This window comes from Cottoperca gobio, chromosome 22, assembly GCF_900634415.1.
Source record: "Cottoperca gobio chromosome 22, fCotGob3.1, whole genome shotgun sequence".
NCBI classification, from domain to species: domain Eukaryota; kingdom Metazoa; phylum Chordata; class Actinopteri; order Perciformes; family Bovichtidae; genus Cottoperca; species Cottoperca gobio.
In genome coordinates, this window is record NC_041376.1 from 18,858,047 (window position 1) to 18,881,540 (window position 23,494).

The 23,494-nt window shown below is 43.5% G+C and overlaps 1 protein-coding gene across 1 annotated transcript in view; it reads left to right on the forward strand.

The window, feature by feature from the left end:
* kiaa1109 (KIAA1109 ortholog) overlaps positions 1-23,494 on the forward strand; it is an 84,217-nt gene that overhangs the window by 55,535 nt on the left and 5,188 nt on the right. The window contains 23 exon segments of the mRNA XM_029459954.1: positions 1,297-1,495; positions 2,398-2,457; positions 2,585-2,811; positions 4,495-4,625; positions 4,730-4,853; positions 5,520-5,632; positions 7,548-7,638; positions 9,961-10,229; positions 10,407-10,622; positions 10,877-11,057; positions 11,596-11,794; positions 12,429-12,590; positions 12,702-12,841; positions 14,158-14,356; positions 15,545-15,745; positions 15,975-16,151; positions 17,134-17,271; positions 18,256-18,501; positions 18,676-18,829; positions 20,892-21,049; positions 21,514-21,703; positions 22,631-22,848; positions 23,218-23,469. Of these exon segments, the coding sequence (XP_029315814.1) occupies positions 1,297-1,495; positions 2,398-2,457; positions 2,585-2,811; positions 4,495-4,625; positions 4,730-4,853; positions 5,520-5,632; positions 7,548-7,638; positions 9,961-10,229; positions 10,407-10,622; positions 10,877-11,057; positions 11,596-11,794; positions 12,429-12,590; positions 12,702-12,841; positions 14,158-14,356; positions 15,545-15,745; positions 15,975-16,151; positions 17,134-17,271; positions 18,256-18,501; positions 18,676-18,829; positions 20,892-21,049; positions 21,514-21,703; positions 22,631-22,848; positions 23,218-23,469 (4,045 nt within the window).

Sequence of the window (23,494 nt, forward strand, 5' to 3'; positions counted from 1 at the left end):
ATGGTACTCATTAGAGCTACTGTGGAGTTTATTTTCAAGTCATTTTTATTTATTTTCAATTGGTTAATTAATAATATGTAAACTAATTCCGATACAATCCTTACACACTAATAGAAACGTTTAGGGGAAACACTGGATATTAATGAAGTGTCCATGTCAGTTGTCTTGTTATACTACAGTATGTCCATAGAGACAAGATACACCAGCTGTTGTGTCACACTTATTTCCATAGAGAGGACAAGTACCAGCTACGGAGGGCCTCCACTCTGAAGCGGGGGCCAGCACATCAGTAGGCCGGCATAAAAATGCACGAAAAGTAACCTACAATTTACTACATCTCTTGTGATGGCTTGTTGTGGGACAATGATTTACTGTCATCAATACTCTTCCATGCCACAAGTTCACTGCATCACAAGTGCTCTCTGTTTAAAAAATGGCAGGCCACACCACTTTGTAACAACACCCCCCCCCTGAAAAAAAAAAGCTGGCATAACAACTAATGAAGCTTGAGCGTGTCTGAGGTGTGTGGTTTACTTCATACTAAAAAGAGGTTATGCCAGTTGGCTTCCACAGTAGTCAATATCTGTTGCTAAAATTCTTCAGGCTAATCTCTGAGAGACACTGAATAGTTTAGAATGGCTCACACCGTACCACACCTACTGGCACCGTGCAGTGGTGCTCTATTCTTGTAAGAGAAAGCATTTGGAAATTCCCTGGATTTCTGCAGTAATAGTTCCAAAACTGTGGTCTGATTTTGATCCAAGTCATAATAGTAATAATAATAATAATAATAAAAATAAAAATAATATTAGTAGATCCTCGTGTAGTTAGGAGGCAAACATGCTTTTTACCTGCTTCCAGTTGTGACTGGGATGTTGATCAGACCCCTATTTTAGAACCAATGCAGAATTAATCCAGAATTTCAGGGCATCCCCCCCCTCCCCTCCCCTCCCCTCCCCCCATCATCATCCTGTAATTAAACACAATCTAAGAAACTGAAAAGTTGGGTAACATTTCACTCACTGGTGTATTTACAGGAGCACTGATCATTTATATTCTGTGATTTGCACACTTTGCAGAATGTATTTAGGAGTTCTACAGAAGCCAAAGTATTGTTTATTTGGAATGACGTGAAGATATCGATCCTGACTTCATTGAACAGTGAATACAGTACAGTAGAATGAAGTGTTACCGGCTTACTCTGCCTTTACCCAACACATGGAAGTGGATTCTTCCCTGTGTACACCACCCTCACTCTCGGCCTGGTTAACCCCCCTCTCCCCGCTCCTCTGCCAGGCCAACCACAGCATAGATTTTGACACCGGCTCCGCTATGGTGCTGACCATTGAGAGCACACTGATCACCGCCTGCTCCTCTGAGTCCCTGGTAAGCAAAGGCCACTTCAAGAATTTCTGCATCCGCTTCGCTGAGGGCTTCGAGACCTCCTGGGACGACTGGAAGCCTGAAATCCGAGGGGATATGGTCATGAATGCTTGTGAGTGATGCATTATATTATATATATTATAAGAGTGGATTTGGTTCTCGCATGCAGTTCATCTTCATACAGTTTCAAAAGCTTTAACCCTCACAACCCCGAGCGTCACATTTGACTCACTGTGGCTTTGTTTTTAAACTGCAATATGTCCTGAAGGGAGAACTTCAAACATTAATGTTGTGCAGTATAACGCAGTAATAATTCCATCAATTATGGAAGAAAATGAGACCTGCTTAACATTTTAAACTATTCCATAGTTGTCCTCTCCTCTACAGAAACAGCCTGCAGTCAATATTCAGTCAACATGTTTGTCACATGACTGCCGGTCTCAGCTGAGTCAATGTGTGCTTCCTAGTTGCCCTGAGGAGCGCAGCATGTAATGTTTTCTGACAGGAAGAGGGCAAGTTAGTGCAAGTGGTTCATCTTTGGAGACATTATAAATGAGACGCGCAGTATAAAGTGATTTTGATGAAATATCACAGAGTAGATTTGGTTTCTCTTTCTGACTGAAGCGTTCGTCATACATGACTCGTTCAAGGACCGGCTTTGAGAATCATCACACTACAATATAGTTCTTATCTATAATAAAGGTGTAATTGTGGTGATTGTTTTACAGAAAGGAAAGTATTAAATAATAAAAACCAAAATAAAATCTAGAACCATTTGTTTATATTGAAGTATTGCAACGAGGATTTTTAAACGCATACTTCATGCAAGATGAACTCTTTTTAAAGATGCTATAAAAAAAACAAAATATAGATTTTATACATGCATATATTTTTAACTGCGTACTATATGGGCCTGATGTCATATGATTAATGATCTGACTTCAGGTGGGAACTGTGTGTGTGTGTGTGTGTGTGTGTGTGTGTGTGTGTGTGTGTGTGTGTGTGTGTGTACAGGTGTAGTCCCTGACGGTACATATGAAGTATGTTCCAGGACCACGGGGCAACCTTCTGCAGGTAAGTTCTTTTAACTGAGCTGCACAATAAGCATGAGACTGAGAATGTTATTTAGCAGTAATTGTATCCACATCCTCTGCCGCTCTTTATTTCCTCTCCCTCCTGCCTTCCTCCTCCTCAAAAACAGAGAGCAGCAGTGCAGGCACCTGGACTCTGAATGTGCTTTGGAAAATGTGCGGTATCGACGTTCACATGGATCCCAACATCGGCAAGCGCCTCAATGCGCTCGGTAACACGCTGACGTCACTCACCGGCGAGGAGGACGTCGATGACATCGCTGACCTAAACTCCGTCAACATGGCGGACCTTTCGGACGAGGACGAAGCCGACTCCATGTCCCCCACCATCCACATGGTCAGTCAATAACTGTTGTTTATTTCCACCACTGCGAGCCGTAGCCAATTCTTTTGTCATTTAAATGTCTCTTTGAAATGAGTTGTGATGACACATAGCTCTGTTGAGAAACAGATCAGATTTGGTTTGTGACTCCGATTAGGAGGTTCTCAGAAGATATCTATACAATCCAATTCTTTTAGATTTGTAAATTAGAACAGAAAATCACACAATAGAAATATGCTTATTCACTTTCCTGCTGAAAGTTAGAAGGGAAGATCGATATCACTCCCGTATCTGTTCTTTTAGATACAAGGCAGGACAAACGGCCTGATAGGGCTGATGCGGCTTCCAAATACAGCACCAGATGGTTGTGAGTTCAGTACCAGGGCTGCCACCAGTGTGCCCCCGAGCAACACTTAACCCTGAGTCTCTTTTGCATTTGAGGAATTTGCAATGAGCCCATCAATTGTCATAAATAAAGAGGAGTCTTGTGTGTGTCGACCCACGTTGCAGAAGAGCTGGTCCACCTTAAAGGTCAGTCCACCTTAAGTGAGGCTGAGCTGAAGATGTTGTTAACCCCCTTCACTGTAATCAGCAGGTGGTAAGCAACAGGAGCTTGGCTCGGGTCTTGAGGAGCTGTAGCATTTATTCACAGACAAATAAACTGTACACACACCGCTGTGTTCACAGCTAACACGTTGATGCTAACTTCATACTCACACAAAGTTGCTCTCTGTCTCTCCCGTTCCACCCACGGCCCATTGTATCTTCATATTTAACAGATAGACATGTGAGCCGTATCTATCTTCTCATCTAATACTTCGCAAGAAAGCATATAAGCGTATTTCCCACAATATCAAACTATTCCTTTTTAATATCTCTTCCATACATTTGAACTAGTCCTACCTGGCTCACCTTAAAGCTTCAGAAGGTAAAGTGTGATGCGAGTCATCCATTCTTCCACCTCTCCATCTATCTGTTCCTGCCGTTGTTTTCAGAGTCCAGGGAGCCCTCGGCTGACCTTAAGGAAGCGTCTGGTAAACCACATCCTGGGCCTCAGCCCCAGGCCTCAGAGTGTATCTGTCCCAGCTGACTACTTAAACTGTGCATCGCCTCGCCTGCGAGCGGGCAGTGCCAGGGCCCAAAGACCTGTCTCCTGGGCCTGTGTATGTACATGTAGCCACCCTCAGGGTTAAACTCTTCTCTGGGCTGACCAATCACATCTGTCAGCTGCAGTTGTCAGATCAAGGCTGTGGACTTCAAAATGCTGAGCAATGCTATTTTAAGCTTGAACTAAATCGCATGATAATTGAAAATAGCTTCTCTTAGCATTTGCTTTCACTTCCCTCCTCAATAAGCTTCATTGGTGGGTGAAAAGAAATGATTAGTGTCACAATTCCCTGTGGCAGTACAGCTTAATTTTCCCCTCTTGCACGTGGAGTGGTGATGGTGATGGTGGTGGTGTCTCCTGTTTTGTGGCAGTCTGTGTTTTATGCTACCTGGTGTGTGGATTGGACTACTTGTAACCTACTGTGATTAAATCCTAACAATCAAAATCATTTGGGAAGGATGCATTCTTATTTACAGCAGCTGCCTGGTGGAAATCTTTCTTTGGGTTTGTTCAGCAGGTTTCTTACATTTTGTCAGCAGTTTTTCTCAGATAAATATGTCTGGTTGTATATCATTGCTGTGACCCAACAGGAGTCCATTGACCCCAGAAGGCAGATGACGATGGGCAACCAAGTGATTGACGCCCGCGGGAGGAAGTTCACCAAGAGGGTGGTGGACATCAGAGAGCTGAACGAACAGGCCAAGGTCATTGACGACCTCAAGTAAGAGTCCTGCTTATTCACTTGTTGATTCCCGTTCTGTGCGACATGACTCGTCTTACATGTCATTGATGTCCTGGTAAAACAGAATCCTCTTTTCTTATCAGGAAATTGGGGGCCAGTGAAGGCACCATCAACCAGGAGATCCAGCGCTATCAGCAGCTGGAGTCTGTGGCCGTCAACGACATCAGGAGAGATGTCCGAAAGAAACTGCGCCGCTCCAGCATGAGGGTGACTGCTCCTCTTTTTTCCTTGCTCAAATAGCAATGTATTCAGTCTGGATACTGTCCATTAAAATGTTTCCCGTCATATTTTACAATACCTAAATGTCTCATTCAGACTTGGACCCTTTTCCCTTTTCCTTATTAATTTCTCGATCACTTTGGTCGTGTTAATGCATATGGCATTAGGTTTGGCAAGAGTGTGAGTTTTTCTTTTCAAATTTTGGAAGTTCAACCTCAGCTCTTTTTTAATAAGTCTATAATAAAGTGTTTAGCCAAAATACAGACAGTCAGACCCGTAAGGACAAAAATGTCCCCCTTGAAACCACAGTTTCCATCCCACGGCCGTTACAGCAAGAAACCATGTATTCAATTATATCAGCTTCAATCTAGAGCCTCGACTTCAAAATGATAGTTTTTACTATTTGAGCCTTTTTCTCATCTATGATGCAAACGCATGCTGGTTTCCTGGTTTCCTCTCGGGGCGTTGCTGCTGTATTATGGGTTTGATTCAATGCATCAACACCAATGTTGTTGCACATTTTTATATCCCGGACTGTGTTTTTTTTATTTTTAATTCCTCTCTCATTTACTTTTCAAAAAATAATTGTGTCATCAGAGCAACTTTTTAAGGGTTAAGAAACTTGTTTGTGACTTTGTGTTTGTTGCTCACCAGGCGGCCTCTCTGAAGGATAAGTGGGGTCTTGGCTACAAACCCAGCTACAACCGCTCCAAAAGCATCTCAGCGGCACCAGGTCGCCCCCCTCTGAAAAGGATGGACAGACAGAGGTAATAAAAACTGTAGCCACTTTCCCTGGTATCATATTATGGAAATGACATTGTCAAGGGTGCTTCATCCAGCATTTACTGTAAACAAACAAGACCAAGTAACCTCTGTCTCTCACTGCTGCTGATGGCGCCACATGGTTTTAAAATACATTAAGCTTCTTACAACGAGGATGCAGTGACTCACACATTAGTGTAGTGGAGAGGAGAGGAAGTGCTTATTTCGTTTGTTTACAGTAATTATGCAGATATCAGAATTAATGTAGTAATAGTTGTTTAACAGTCGACACTGTAAGACCTTAAGCGATGGGGAAGAATGAATGAGTAAGAATAACTGGAAACTAATCTGAGTAACAATTTGTACTTTGATTGAGTACCGTAATTTCCGGACTATAAGCCGCGACTTTTTCCCCATTTTGCGACCCTGCGGCTTATATAACAGTGCGGCTTATCTATGGATTTTTACAGCTAACGGCCACTAGGGGAATTCCTAAATCTATGGATTTTACAGGTTACAGTCCACCGGATGCAGGGAAAGAGCGCGCAAAAGTAGCGAGTGGTACGAGAGACAGACGGACATTACGAGAGCGAGGCAGTGTGTGAGACACCCTCATTATGGAAATATATATATTTATTTCGAGGAGTCTTATTTTGTTAAATATGCTTTTATGTTGATACTCCTGAAACCGGATACTCCTGAAACCGGCACTTTCTGGGGGTTCGCGCCACTTTTTCGGGAGACGGAAAGAAGGATACGCTGAAGAGAGGGGTGCATGTCCAAAAACCCCGACTGTGGAGTTACCGTATGATGATGACTTCCATGTGTTTCTTCTGTTTCAACGGTAATTTATGGACAAATTAAGGAAAACACCAACGGTCAGAGACAATAAATGCTGATTGAACAGGCAGAAGTTCTCCATCGTTATTTCCTGGTTCTACACAACACAACGCAGAGTCGATCGTGGTGTCAGCTACAGACCGGCTACATACACATCAGTCAATTTAGCGTCTGCGGCTTATAGCCCAGTGCGGCTTATATATGTACAAATTAGTCAATTTAGCGTCTGCGGCTTATAGTCAGGTGCGGTTTATAGTCCGAAAATTACGGTAGTGTTCAGTTACAGTATTTTCTGAAACCAACAATAATGTAGCATATATTGTAACAATGTCACTTACAGCTTTAAAGGGACAACAAGGAACTTTCATTTTGTGTTGGCTTTGGCGGCCCCTGTGGACAAAAGCGGTATTGTTTTCCATGAGCACCACCGCCTCGTGTCGTATTGATTTTTGATCTGGCTAGAGCGTGGGCATTTGTTTTAGAAGCGAGTGAAAGAAAAACGTGGTCATAAGTAGGTTTCCTCTTTAAACAAAGTCTCCTTGCATGCTGGTTATCGTGCTCAGAATCACAGAAGGCCGTGCGATGCTTTATGTAAAACCACGTCTCCCCATAAATAACATAGATATTACATACCAGTCTAGGAGGAAGAATTGAGGATTGGTTTAGAATCCTTTCAAATCCTGCAATTCTCTCCATCTGTTGAATGAGCGAGTAAGGTTCACTGTTCCTTTTAGCTTCTATTGTTCTTCAGTCAATCCTTTTCTCTTTCTCTTTGTTGATCCTGCCCCAGTGTCAGCCATAGCCACATAATATAACGTCAGAAACAATCTCTTCCTGCTCTCTTCTAACTGGCTCACACATAAAATGTATACACATGCTCTTCCTGTCTGCTGCTGTAAACTGTGTTTTGCAGTGAATCTGAGCAAGTGAAAGGGATTAAGAAGAACTTTATACAAATAACCTCATTTTCTGATCTTACTGTCTCATCAGTATCAAACTGAGACGGTTTCATAAACAACTCTTTGTAGTAATTTGAGGTATTTGCATTGATCTAACACATGCAGTTTACTGTGTCCTTAGTTCCAGAATAGGGGATGTGGATGATCTACCAGATATGCGTGTGGATGCGTCTTCACCTGGACCCCGGGTCACCTTCAACATCCAGGACACGGTAAAGTGATTTCTAAAAACCTCCAACTTATCTCACCATGCTGAGCGAGCAGAAAGCTTACAGACATTAACTTCTCTTTGTACAGATTTAAAGGCACTGTATTGAGTATGCTTCAGACACCTTTGTTCTAACCACAATGATGTAGTTGTGTGATATTTTATATATGGACAGTTTGAAGATCATCATCTCATCCTTCACAGTCGATCACTGTAATTGTTCCCCATGTCACCTGGTCAGTTCACTTTAAAGGCTTTAAGGGAGACCTGAGGATTTTATTTTTCATTTTGGATGGATTTCTTTTTGATAACTTTTTTGTTCAATTGAAGATAAATAATCAGGCCTTGGACGCTGCAAATGCACCTGGCAGTCCAGGAGAGATATTCAAGGTATCTGGCTCGAAAGATTCAATTGAACTAATTAAAATCCCTAACCAACACCAACGAATACTTGTGTTTCCTCTTCTCTTCTGGGATTACCTACTTTGAATATGCAACATCAAGACAGGATAACTAAATGCTCCTATAGAGATACTCTGTATTCTATTAATACTCTATTGAACTACAGCGTGTTCATTGGCATGGTAACGTCCTGTAACCCTCCTCTGTGTGTCCCTAGTTACACTATGATTCATGTGCTGGTATATGTGGAACCAAATTAAAATGTATGTTCTGCAGCCTTTATTACTACTCTGTAGATAAATAGCAGCACAGAGATGTTCGAGATGGCAATTTGCAAGTAAACGCAAGTATGCTTTCAGAAAATAATTTTCTTGTATAGTAAGACTCAACTGTAAATACACGTTTATAGTTGGAAAGCAGATTATGGAGTCACTCATTCACATCCTGTCTTGAAATTGCATAAATAACCAAATGAGCCCTCAGCCTTTAATATATTGAGGGATTTCTAACAGCTATGCATGGTTAAACTCTGTCATCTCTCTCAGCCAATAACAACACATCAAATACATGATGGACATCAATCCAGCTTTAAAGCGTGTTGCTGTGGAATATAAAATTGCAATTTTTTTAGTTCTAATTAATTTCCATGAAGAAAAACGTTCCGCTCTTTGCCTCCCTACAAGTCTGAAGACTTAGACAGCATCACTAAAGCAATTAAAAGTTAAACAGTTCACAGGTATTCCATCTAATTGCACTGCAATGGTCATGTTTGTTCAAGGGAATTAGGTTACAATGAAGATTTATCTTTTCATAATTTATTGATGCTAATATGCTAAACTGGCCTTCGAACAAGAGACATTTCCACTTAACGGCACCTAAAGCGCTCTAAAATCTCTTTTGTTAAAAAAATAGGGATTTGAAAACGTATTATAATTTATTAACGTACAAAACAATTATTTTGCTCTCCTCAAAGCCACCAGACTCCATTAACAGAATCTCGCTGACTGTCGGGAAACACAGAAACACAAATCTTCCCACTGTTGAACCCCCACCTCTGTTTGAGAGACTGAATAACAAACTTAACATAAGCAATGTTTTATAAAAATGCATGTTCTTTTATTTATTTGTATTAAATAATTCAATTCCGCATATAAAGACAATTCATTTAAGTTAATGTGCGCTGTGCACTGATGTAATTGTGATGCATCTGTCTGCAGTGGTATGTTCCTGCTAGAATGATCAAATCGTTTTTATTACACAACTCTTTAATGACGTCTCACTCCGCTTCAGGCCACATGACTCAAGTGAGTTTGCTTCACTTGTCAGTCCTTCTGTGGCCCTGTGGCCCCAACCACCCGCAGACGCTCAGTCAGTGACAAATAAAGACCCATATTGTGACGCTCGAACACAGTTTGAAGACCGGTTTAGTTTCAGAAGCAGTGAGCAAACATTTCAACACTGTTCTTGACCTCCAGCAGCAGGCTGCGTCTCTGGGATCTGCTGTTACTGTTGATTGACAATAAATGTCCCATCTGTGGTTAAGGATAGTACACTTGATTACTTTCTTGGGCATCTTTCCACCGTCTCCCTCTTGAGAGCGCATTATACCTTTTTCTCCTGTCGGGGTGTCTCATCATCATCATCATCTTCCTCCTCGTCTCACACTGTCTCTTTCATTCAGTGCATGACCTCTCGGCTCCTGTTGCAGGCTGGTAGTGTTCTGTCATTGGACGTAGACAGTATTTAAGTTATAATTTACAACATAAGTAAAGAAAAGGAAACACCTCATGGTCCAATTAACAGAACATTATCTCCTTCAAAGTTCTTGGCTCCCTTCCTGCTTGAGACATCATGTCTTTGAGGAGGAAGGGCTTCATGGAGACTGTCTCCTCGTGTGAGTTTGACTCTCTGTCCTTCTCTTAAGTTTCCTGAGGAGACAGAGGTGGACCTGTTGTCCGTCACCATCGACGAGCCATCTCACCCTCATCATCACCATCATGTCCATTCTTCATTCGTTACCGATGGCCAGCACTCAGTTTTCAGTGCCCCCGGCACCCCTGCTGTCTTCTCACCCATACTTCCCTTCCAGCACGACGACATGCGGCGAGATGACCTGTCCTCCTCCTCCTCCGAAGACTCTGAAAAGGAGGACGAGTTTGAAAGGGAGAGACCGCCGAGCTATCGAAGGCCTTTGTGAGTTGTCTCTTAGTTTCTGCCTGCTGGAGCGTTCTTGTGGTGAATGTTAGATGAGAGGAAGCATCATTAATCTCACATTACAATTGCGTGAAAGCTTTTTTCTTTTTTGAAGTATAAATAAAGCTTCACAGTTTTGGGCGTTCACTAAACATTCCCTTTCTTCTTTCTTCTCAGCCAAGCGTCTCACAGGAAGTCCTCGGGGTTCTCTGCTGTGAGTCAGCTGTTCAGCGAGCGCTGGCCGAGCACAGCTGCCAGCCGCAGCTTCAGTGGCCCAACAACTGAGAGAAACATCGACTTTGAGCTGGATATCCGTGTGGAGATAGACAGTGGGAAGTGTGTCCTTCATCCCACTACTCAGCAGCCAGAGCATGAGGACATCTCCCTCAGGAGGTGCGATGAAAGGCACATTCCTAACTCTGATAACTACTGTGGAGAGAACCGCATTCTGTATAAAGTCTGACTCACTTTCCCTGCTGTTTGTGACGGCTAGTAACGAGTCAAATCAAACTCCACGTTATGAAATCCACCAATGATGAAATGTTATGCTGTAGCTTGTTCTCAGTGGATACAAGAAATAACACTTTCTATGTTCAGACAACTCGACACAAGTTCATGTTGCTCTCCGTGTACCTGTGGGTTTGTAGGAGCTGTGAGCGCAGCCTCAAGAGTCTGGACCAGGAGTCTCCCCCCAAGAAGAAGAAGCTGCAGCCCACCTACACCTCCACCACCCATCTCCTCGCTGGCAAGAAATGTCCCTCCTCCCTGCAGACCAAGTCCAACGACATGGAGACCACAGTCTTCTACATTCCAGGAGTCGACGTTAAGGTCAGCTTCTCTCTCGGCATCCACAAGTTCTCACTTTGTACTTTTAAAATGCATTGTTATTACATCCACAGGCAATAACAATGCATATACAATATATATCATATATTAAGAATGTATCTTGTAACAAATATACTCTATCAGCCTTATTTTTATTTCATTTATAGTAGTAGCTATGAAAAAGGAGACATTATGTAACTATTTACATCCAGAGAGCGACGCAGAGGTGAAACATAAGCTATCTTAACAACATCAGGTCTCAGAGGTATGTGGCATGTTGCACCCGTTTGTCTTGTATGAAGACGTCCACCTGTAAGTCTAAATGTAAAGTAACTTCTTCCATCATGTGGATCACAGCTCCCCAGTATTATACGGTAGGTCCAACATGCCTCTCCCCAGAAGCCACCCACATACCCATTAAGTATGTCTCAATACCTTTTGCTTCTGGGGGCATGTAGCCTAAATATATGATTTTGAAATCTAATTGTTTATTTATTTTAGGGCTTTTTAACGATGACTTCTTCTTTGTCCTGTCCCTCAGTTGCACTACAACTCCAAGACACTGAAGACGGAGTCGCCCAACGCCTCGCGTGGATCCTCTCTCCCTCGCACTCTCTCCAAAGAGTCCAAGCTGTATGGTATGAAAGATATCAGCCCTCCCAGCCCTCCCAACCCTCCCAATGCAGTCCAGAGCAAGACTAACTCGCTCCTACCTCCCCCGCCCCCACCTATTCCATCAGGTACTGAGCATTCCCTCATTCTTCATTGCATGCCCTAGCACCATCTGTAATCACCGACAGTAGTGAGCCACAGCGCTCCGATCTGATGATTTTTACAATCTTGACGTGGACCCACCGAATCATAAGTGTGTGATGTCAGCCTTTATTTTAACCTCTGAACCCCCAAGCTCTTTCAGGATGCTGTTGCTCTCGTCACATTAACAATGCACAAGTCCTACACTTCATCACGGCTAAAAGTAAAGAGAAGTCAAGAATATTCAAAGTAATACTACCAGAAATTGTTAAAAAATAAAACGCATGATTTGTTCATGAACCATCAAAACTATGAAAATCTGCAAATCTGGTATAATTTTGACGATTTTTAAAAATGTATTTTCTTTAAAGAAAACATGCTTTTCAAAGCCAGCGGCGGGTTGTGGGTTCAGACGGTTACGGCATGTATGCAGAGGGCACCTTTGATCAAAATGTGCTCATGCATATTGATGCATACCACAAAGGGGAAGACATCAAAGACGACTATAAAAAAATATATAAAGTCTTTTCCAGTTTATTAAAAGTAAAAAATAAATTTCAAAAGTGTTGTCAACATATAGTCCTGGATAGAGAAGATTTAAAGTCCCATGTGTCTTTGCAGCCAAAGGAAAGGGCAGTGGCGGGGTGAAGGCAGCCAAGCTGTACGCCTGGGTGGCCCTCCAGACTCTGCCAGAGGAAATGGTCATCAGCCCCTGTCTGCTGGACTTCCTGGAAAAAGCACTGGAGACTATTCCCATCACTCCAGTGGAAAGGAGTTACGCAGGTCTGTTAGCCACACCATCTGATCTGTATAGATCCTGCTCGTGCGGCTCTGGCTCTGGCTCTTATAGTAAACTCTTGTTGTTTTTATGTCTTTGTCCCTCCCTCCCTTCAGCTGTGGCTACCCAGGAGGAGGACATGGGTCAGTTTGACCCGGTGGAGCAGCTGGAGGAATCTACCACCTCTCTGGTTTCCTCTTCCACGTCGGCCTACTCCTCCTTCCCTGTGGATGTGGTTGTCTACGTCAGGGTTCAGGTACCGACAACCTGACTGTTGCAATATTAGATAATAACAGTAACAAAATCTCCCAATCCCTTAGCTATAATAGCTATAGCTATTTTACTTTCTCTTCATAGTATATTAACCAAATATCTTCCCATTGTGCTTTTGTGACTTAAGTACAAGCGGATGACAAATTAGACAAAGTAGTAACAAAGTGTGCAGACATGAACACAAGACGTACGGAACAGACGTGATCATCTGAGATACGTCACAGAGTTTGAGTTGTTTCTGTTAGTCGCAGGATTGTAAGTGTTGGTGTGCAGGACAGTGTGTTGTGTAAGTGTTGGTGTGCAGGACAGTGTGTTGTGTAAGTGTTGGTGTGCAGGACAGTGTGTTGTGTAGTGTTGGTGTGCAGGACAGTGTGTTGTGTAAGTGTTGGTGTGCAGGACAGTGTGTTGTGTAAGTGTTGGTGTGCAGGACAGTGTGTTGTAGTGTTGGTGTGCAGGACAGTGTGTTGTGTAAGTGTTGGTGTGCAGGACAGTGTGTTGTGTAAGTGTTGGTGTGCAGGACAGTGTGTTGTGTAAGTGTTTCATATATTCATGAATGAATAACTGACCAGAGGAACGTGCAGGACGAGGAGAGAGGAATAAATGATGATGATAATATTATTCATAAGTAAGTTTAATAAACTGCATAAAGAAATAATAAAAATATATAAGTTAATAATAATAATAAATGGATTCATACTAAAGGGTTCTGTGGTCGGGGAGGATTAACCCTTTGTTTGTTGTTCATGTCCATCTGGCTAACTGTAGGTGATCTGTTGTCACACTGCGCTGCCCTCACACGCTCTGCGGGAGCCAGTTATTTATCCATTAGGAGTTTTTCATTTAGTTCTAGACCCATCACTCACCCATGACACCTCCATGCCAGTCTGGCTCAATAAAGCCCCCCTCCCCCCCAAAGTACTACATGAAAAACATGAAGAAGGGGACCGATGTGACGAGGAATAGTAAGAGGGAGAAATAAAGCCTCTCAGAAAGAGGGACATTATACATTGCATTTGTCACAGGGACCTGTGGACATGTGACATGTGTTGTACCACTTAAAACCCCTTACTAATCAAATGTTATCTTCCGGATGTTGATCACGTCTACTGCTCGCTCTTCACCTGGATTGTACTCCAGAGCACATTTACCTTTCAGACTGTTGTAATAATAACAGAAACTATTCGAAGAGTGTTAGCTACGGATGTTAGGTTTGTAATTGTTACTTTACATCATCGCCCCTCCCTGTCCTCTATAACCTGTAAAGCCATACATTCAGACTTTAACTTCCTGTGTTTGCAGCCCTCTCAGATCCGCTTCAGCTGCCTGCCGATGTCCAGGGTGGAGTGTATGCTCAAACTGCCCTCTTTAGACCTGGTCTTCTCTTCTAACCGTGGAGAGCTGGAGACCCCGACCGGAGCACATCCCACTGAGGGACCTCACCCCCCCCCCTCCTCCACTCCTCCAGGGCAACACATCCCCAAACCACCTCCCAGCAAAGGTATGTAGAGCATGAACTGGGGAATAATGACGCTCTAATGTGTTCAGAGATATGCGAGGAGCAAATCTTTGAGAGCCCATCACACGCTGAGCGTGTCTATTAGCCGACACTCCATGCCATGTCTGTTCCCTGAGGGGTCTAATGTTGCTCACAGCTGCTCCTCATCCATTCATTACTTTGCTCTCCAGTCTGTCTTTTTTACACCACCATGCCCATTTTGTCTTTTTACTTTTTTATATACAGAGCATCTCGGTCATATTTTTGATATAGTCCAGGCATGTGTTTATCGTATAAATGTACAGTTTGTTCTAAAGCCAATAGAAAAATGGCATTATTATGCATGTGATGCATTCACTCGTTTGGATCGCTATGCTAATTAGCCTCCTCCTCTCTATTATGAAGCTCTATCATTAGTGTCAAATACTCATGGTTACAATCTGAAAGATCTCCGTTTCCTTCTCTTTGGCGGTGGCTATGACAATAAGTGGTGATTGTAATTGCAGGATCTCACTTCCCACTGGTGGCCGAGTGGTTAGAATAAACACATTGTGATTTACAAATCTAGTTATTTATTAAATGTTCTCAAGAATTCACAAATAAAACCGTCTGATTTAAATAAAAGTTTGAATGAGCAGTTACGTTTGAATATCACCAAGCCAATCAGAACATCACCAGGTAGAAACAAAACAAATGTTTGGCCACTGTTCGCTGCAGTGACACACAATGGATCAGTTTTTGAAATGAAGAAGTAATAATAATAATAAATTGTATTTGTAAAGCGCCTTTCAAAGCTAAAAGCAATCTCAAGGCGCTAGTGATGTGAGAAAACCTGCGCCAGTAAAGGCTCCAAAGCGTGTGGCGGGGAAACGTGACCCTGGATACATTAATATTTCATTGATATCATTATTTCCCAGAAGCCAGCCCAAGTGTTGCTGTAAGCACAATATGTATCTTGGTCACTACAGCTGGAATTAACACATATTTATTTCTTCCCTATTTTTGTGCTGTTGAGTTTTCTTCTCATTGGTTTGGGGAGGTGTTCATCAGAAGAGGGCTTTAAATTCTAAAAGCCTGACAACCCCGGACATTTCTGTAAAATCTTTGGGATTATTCCTTCGATGAGAGCCTGCAGAACCTGCCTGCTCGTCTAACCTCTGTGTTTTCCGCCCTTCTTTTGCCCCCTCCCAGCCTCTCCGTTGCTGGGGAGCCCTCTGGGCAGGAGCCGCCACAGCAGCAGCCAGTCCGACCTCACCGCCCCCCCCAGTAACTCCTCGGGCCTCAGCTTCACCGCCTGCATGTCTGACTTCTCCCTCTACGTGTTCCACCCCTACGGTGCCGGAAAGCAGAAATCTGCGGTCACAGGCCTGCCCCCGGGCCCAGGGCCATTAGGTAGGAAAGGAAAAAGTGGTTGTAATATTCCAATGTGCTAATAATGCAATGCTGCAGGCTGTGGATATGATGTAAAGAAGCGGGTGTCCCATGTACCCAGGCTGAGTCCTTAATCCCCTCTCACACGTTCCTGTCCATCCACAGCTGTCAATCAACGCAAAACAGGAAATTAGAATAAAGATTGAAATTAGACTAGTGATCGTCATGATTGTCGCTCTTTTTCCTGAAGGGACAGTAGACGAGGAGCCTTCTTCAGTAACGGGAAGAAAAGACTCTCTGAGTATCAACCTGGAGTTTGTGAAGGTCAGCTTGTCCAGGATCAGGCGTACCGGAGGCCCCACTTTCATCGAGAGCTTCATTCCTGCCAAAGGTGGCAAAATGGACACCACCCTCATCAACATCTCAGGTACACCGTCAACATTTCTCTGAGACGTGCAGTAGATTATAGCGACTCTTCCTGTGCAGTCGCTTCTGGAAGGATTGTAAAGTTGAAATACTATCCGGCAGGGGAGATCAGGGACTTCCCAGCAAACGTGAAGCAATAATGGGGAATTTCATCAATTGTATTTAAAGAGATGTACAACAGAATGCTTACGGTGTAGGATCTTAAGAGGATAAGATGCATTATGAAGCCCTTTCACACAGGACTAGTGTTACCAGGGAAACTCCAGGAATATGTAATAACTGCGGAGGTCGTGCCAATCTACCACATCTGTAGTTTGTCAAGTAATAATTCCTCTGCAAAGGATCGATCAAGCACCGAGGTCATGTGATAAAATAATCATCTTCTCTGTGATTTCGGGGTCGTTTGCTTTCTGCCTACTTCCTGGTCGAGTATTATGGAGGCCGTGTTATAATGAAATGTGTCGACAGGCTTCAGGAGGCTCATCACGCTGCAGAGCATGGAGACACGCGGTGCAGCAGGCCTTTGTCAATATTATAGAAACATAAATAGGCCTCTATAATATATTTATAATGTCATATACGAGGGGATAGTGTCAAATACAGACTTTGCTTATCCTGTGTGAATGTGCCGTATGAAACAAAGTCATGTGGGGAGAGGTTTCTGAACCTCACCAGGTCCCCTAGGGCCACGAGGCTCATGGAAATAAAGCTTTGTGCACAGTCATAGATCTGTATCAGCTGCACTGTGGGAACTTTGATGTGAGCTACCGCAAGACAAAGGCAGGGTTTGAAGTTTTCCCATCACAATGAGTCCAGGAAGAGACGAGTGAAGAAATGAGAGTGGGCAGCATGATGGATGAGAAATGTGCTTTCCAATCTGAATGTCAGGATGCACATGTGCTTATGTTCCCCTGTAGATTTGTTGTAAGGATGTGTGTGCACTGTGGAACCTTTTTTAAACCAACGTAATCTTCTCCCCTCAGCTGTGTGTGACATTGGCTCGGCTTCCTTCAAGTACGACATGAGACGCCTGAGTGAGATCCTGGCCTTCCCCAGAGCCTGGTACCGTCGAAGTATCGCCCGGCGCCTCTTCCTGGGAGACCAGACTATCAACCTGCCAGGTGACTTTCTGACTCCCAGTGGCTTTGCATAAGAATGGCATGTTATGTTTACACACACAAAAGACATTAAACACTCGGGACCTTTACACAAAGCAACAGAAAGAAAGAGGATTCAGGAGACTCATTCCAGGTAACGGGTACAAACAACTCATGGGTGGGGGGGACTGCCACCATATGGGGATATCCAGGATAATGTGGAGTACTACAATTCTCCGGCCCAGGCCTCCCTGAGGTTTAGTGGCATTTACTGGGACCAAAACGTTCAAAACGTTCAAAACGTTTGGTAGTGAAATGGCTAAATGGTTGAGTGGTTGAGGATATTGTTGATATTCAGTTTGGAGCTCAAGGAATGAGGCACATGTATTATCTATGTTGAGATCTTCAATACAGCTCGGTCCACTCGCCCTGCAGTCCAGCAACACTCTGTCCATCAGCGCCACTTTGAATAAGGGATTATAGTCTATAGTGTACCCAGCAGCCCCACATTTTTTATTTCTTTCAAAATCTTCAGGGAGTTTCTGAGAATGAAGGTTTGACCGAGTGTTTTCTGTTTGGGAAGAGAGCTTGTTGTAACTGACATGGATTAGATTGTAAAGTGGCGCGACAGCAGAGCAGTGGTCACCAGGGGGACGATGTGTCGGCTCTCGCTGCATTAAGCACCGCCTCCTTTGCATTTTCCAAAATGACAACTTTGTGTGTGTTCATCGTTGACTTTTGTATAAGACAATGCTACAAATGCTTACTTTCTAACAGCCTTCCAGTAAAATAAATACTTCATCTCTACTGGATGCAGAAATCTGCATTAAAATTCATGGTTCTTTCTCTTCGTCTACCTCCTCATCCCCACGGGTTTAGCTTGTGTTTAGTTTTAATATCCCGTCTCGCTGACCTTCCTTCAGCCAACAGTTCCTCCCACTGCCACATGTTGACATTTCCAAGGCTGTCCTTTAACAAATATCTCTCAACCTTTGTACCTCTCTTCAGCCTCTGGCCCCGCCACCCCTGACTCGGCCGAAAACGTCACCCAACATCTGTCCCCCGAGTCCAGCCGGAAAGCCTACTGGAGGACGTGGGACGGCAGCACGGGGACACAGCACATGCCCCAATCCCCCAACGTCTTTTCAGAGCACTCGACAGGAAGCAACATGTCCCCGGGCGGCATGGGCCACCTCAAGTCCCCCGCGCCTGGACGCACCAGGAGCGTGTCCGACTCCTCTGCTCCCAGGAGAGGTGATTACAAACACGCTTTCAGATGCAACTCAAACTGAAATATTCTGTCTTCTTCACACAGAAGCACAATTCAGGTTGTTAAACAACAATGTGCAAAATGCAAGGATGACGTGCACGAGATGCTCACAGTTTGTCCTCTCCGCCTTTCACCTCACTTTGTTCCTTCCCGTCTAGACTCGGTGACTAAGACATCCACCCCTTCCTTCAGTAAAAACGGCAAGGCAGCGGGTCAGCAGGGGGCGCCGTGGGAGACCCTGGTTGTGTTTGCCATCAACTTGAAACAGCTCACTGTCCAAATGAACATGAGCAACGTCATGGGAAACAATACGTGAGTTGGGTTTCAGATCCATAGCACTACTCTGTTAGCTTAGCTTAGCATGAAGTCTGGAAACGGGGATCGGCTCTACGCTCCAGTAGGTTTGTGTACGGACCAATGAGATGTACGATGTTAGCTACTGAGCTTCAGAGACCTGCTGTACCGTGATATCGATCTTCTTATCTAACTGCAATCTAAAGAATATGTTCTGTTCCTTTAAGCATCACATAATCAATAATAAATCTCACGCTAATAGTTATTAAGAGAAATAATATGGTGTTTCAAGTAGGGCTCGGTGATGTGTCTAAAGTCTTCTATCTCCATCTGAGGTCATTTCATAACTCGATAAAAATATATATCATCATATATCGTGTTTTCTGTTTATATATCTGTTTAAATAGTGGATATGAAATAACCATGAGGTAAAGACTATTTATCTTTACTCCTGCGTGAAATTAATACTTTACAGATTTTCTTATTTTATTAATAATAACATTGCGAAATGAAAATAAGAGTTTCACGTGAAATTATAGAGAATAAATCAAATATATTTCCAGCTGTAGTCTGTTTACCTGCAGGCACACACACAGAGTAATAGGATTAAGACAATAGTTTGATTTAAATTTAGAAAATGTGAGTCTGTATGTGCTTATTATGAACTATTGAAAGAGGATAAATAATCATATTGAATTATCACCCAGCCCTAAATCCAAGATAAGAAATATTCCTACTATATGCACATTTAAAAAAGCAAAACATTTTACTCCTAATGTTTTGTTTCCTTTCCCATAACAATAACCCATGATACAATAGTTAATCAATATTAATACATAAGCTGACACCAGTATTTCCCCCTCAGGGTACAGATTTGAATTGGAGCTGAGAATGTTCAGCATCAATTATTGGAGCTGCTACATGTAGAAACATCCTCACGCGTGTCTCCTGCTCCTCGTGTCCTCTCTGGTGCTCCTCTAACCCTTGTGGGCTCAATCAATCTGTAAAACACTGCTGTGTTTCACACTCGGTGTATGCAGTCTTTACAACCGTTGTCTCTACAGTTAGGGCAGAACTGCAGAAGATCCTGCTGAATCATTTACAAACGCAACACATCGATTGCCGAGGCACTACAAAAATAATATCTTCTTCTGTGGAAATGTGTGGGACTCTGAGCAGCACAGGAGGCTCCGGCCTCTTGCTCAGCAGGTCTACTCGCTCGCTCTAGTTTAAATGATTTAGGACTTCACAATATTCTTCTTACATGAATAGGTGTAGTCTTTGTTTAAAGCAAGAAGTGTATCTATAAAATCCCAGGAAAACAAAGCTGTAGTCACACATTACAAAATGTGCTAATAAAGAGAGAACTGAGAGACATTTTAAATTCTCATTTTCAATTTGTTAACCAAAACTGCCTTTTCTCATTGAGGCAATGTAGCGAAGGTGAGACCTCCCCTGAGCCAGCAAGATGCTGAAAAGCTGCTTTGAGCTTTAGTAACGCTCGATATACTGACATACCAAGAGAAGCTATTTCAAATTCAGAGCATTCAGAATGCTGCTGATTCCAATACGAACTAACTCCCACTCTGGCTCCCTGTATCTCCTGCCAAGTCTTTCTCTTATTATTTAAGACAGTAAACCTGCTCGCCCTCTTTCATATCACAGACTGCCTATTGTTTAATGATCCTCCACAAACCCTAACATGCTCCTCAGCTCCACAACAACAACCTTTGGAGCTGCAACTTTTAGCCACCATGACACAAAGATATGACATTAGATAGTGGAGTTGCTGACTCAGGACACTTTTAAACGACCACTCGAAAGGTTTTCTATTACAGCCTATCACTAGCTTCTTTGATTTTCTCTGGTGTTCAGATAATACTCACTTCACACTTCTCCTTTGCTGCTGCTGCTGCATGTTAAAGCCCTCTGTGCTACATGAACAAAGTGCATTCGTTCATGTTGACATGTCGACTTGTCCAGTTACCTGTTTATCGCCGCACAATGAGAGTCCTTCATGTTTCATAGAGAACATGTGCACATTATTCAGCAGCGCTCACAGTTGTGTTTGACCCTCCAGCTGGACGACCAGCGGGCTGAAGAGTCAGGGCCGACTGTCCGTGGGAAGCAACCGGGACCGAGAGATCAGCATGTCCGTGGGCCTCGGCCGCTCCAAGCTGGACTCCAAGGGCGGGGTGGTGGGCGGAAATATAGACGTGAACACCCTGGAGATGGTCTGTAAGTAAACAAAGCAGCATCCTTCCAGACTTCTGCTGCTTTCCTGCAACTCGCTAGCAGCTCTTGTTCCAGCTGAGCTGTGCAGGGATAACACACAGACTGAAACACGCTGTTAAACTTCCTGAGTAAATGTATACTTTATATGTTGCACATTTGCTGTTTCAATAAGCGAATATAAAGATATTTATATGTTGCATACACTTCTGAGTGGACTGTATTTACACGTGTGCATGTGAGTATACAGCTCTTTATACTGATGCTACATCTTTATCTTATGTTAATGTCACATCATCTCAATCTTTGGCAAAATAAATGATGTATTATATAATACATCTACTGACTATATAAACTACTTTAGGTTAAATAAAATCATTGTTTCCCCTCTTGTCCAGCTGGATGGCCACGTCACTGTATGAACGGTCCCGTAGCTCTACAGTGTTAACCCATCACTGTCTGTTTTCTAGCCCACATCTCCGAACACCCCAACCAGCAGCCCAGCCATAAGATCCAGATCACCATGGGGTCCACAGAGGCGCGCGTGGACTACATGGGCTCCAGCATCCTGATGGGAGTCTTCAGCAATGCTGACCTGCAGCTGCAGGACGAATGGAAGGTCAACCTGTGCACGGTGGACACCAGCCTGTCGGAGAAAAGGTGATTGCACTTATCCATATAGCGGCGGGATGCTCTCGGGCGTAAACGGCAGTGGGGGTCTTTTGAACTCCTGCCAGGAGAGGAACACACGTATCTGTTTCTCTTACTGAGTGAGTCGAGAGGCGACTGACACTTGTAAAGAGAAGGATGTGTTTTGCTTTGACACTGGTGACATCGTTTATATAATAACAGTATTTATCGTTCCCTTTTATCCTCGTCTCTGTCCGTCATGTTTGTTCAGAGCATGACATGGAGGGGAGCTTTATTCATTCCTTTTTTGCGATGCATCATTTCGTATGAATGAGCTTCAGTTACCACCAACTCTCTGCAGAAGCTAATAATTTGTGTGTGGATATTAGCGATGATCTTTGTGTATTTTCTTTTGCAAAGGGGCATTTTGAGCCAAATGTCTGCATAGCACCTTTTTTTTTTTTTTAATACGTGCAAATGGCACCGAGAAGCTATTTGCTCTGCAGCGCAGTTAGGGGAGCGTTTCACCCTTTGATGCTTTGAGAGTTACAGTTTGTTGTTGACTCATTTGTGCAGCTTTAGTGGCCACAAAAGCCGCACAATCCTTTTGTGAATTTGTCATTAATTGTTTTTCTTTTTGGGCAAATTTAATGCAAGTTTTTCGCTTTGGTCCGTTTCTTAGTTTGGTTCATGTCGCCTGGTAAAACTAAAGCCACCTGAGTTCAGATTGATTATAGCAGCTGGAGCTTGAGGGAACAGATTTTGGTTATTTTTCCTCTAACCGTCATGAGGGTTTTCTTAATTACTTTGCAAGCCAGTGTAACAAAATGATGATGCAGACCTGCCACTCCAGATGCAGTGGTGTTTAATCTGCACTATTGCCATCTGTCTTCTGAGCTGCCTTCATCTTCTATCTTCCTGTTTCTCACCTTTTCCCTCTCCATCTTTTTCTTCCAGTGAAATCTTCGTCCATGGAGATTTGCATTGGGACATTTTCCAGGTGATCATTTCACGCTCCACCACACCAGACCTCATCAAGATCGGCATGAAGCTGCAGGAGTTTTTCACCCAGCAGTTCGACACCAGCAAGCGGGCCCTCTCCACCTGGGGCCCTGGTCCCTACCTGCCCCCCAAAACCCCCGTCATCAACGCGGAGAAAGGATCTGCGGAGCTTTGTGAGCCTCTTTCTATACTGCTGGAAGACATTTCAGCAGAATAATGTATGCACAGCAAGTGTCTCAGGCAGTCGAGCTGGTAATAGGAAGTGAACTGATTTGTAATTCTAATAAGCTTAATTTGTCTACCACTTTTTCAAACAGTTGACAAGGTGGTTCAACAACTGAATGTAATCAAACACGCTTGTGAGATAATTAATAGCAAACAAAAAGCAGTACACACTTAAAAGGGGTGGAGGCTATAAAAGGATAAACACAACATTATACACAGAAATGGATCCTGTTAGCACCATGCCTCATGTTCAGGTCAGGATTGATTTGTCTGCCTCGCTTCTCCTTCTGTGTCTCCTAACCGTCTTTGTCACGCAGACATGGATGCAGCCCATCATCGCCACTGGCCCGGGGTGCTGAAGGTAATCGCTGGCTGCCACATCTCCCTCTTCCAGATGCCTCTGCCCGAGGACGCCGTGCAGCTGGGCGGTTCGATGAGCCTCCATGGCAATCACATGACCCTGGCCTGCTTCCACGGGCCCAACTTCCGCTCCAAGTCGTGGGCTCTGTTCCACCTGGAGGAGCCCAACATCGCCTTCTGGACGGAGGCACAGAAGATCTGGGAGGACGGTGAGACAAAATGTTAATTGTATAA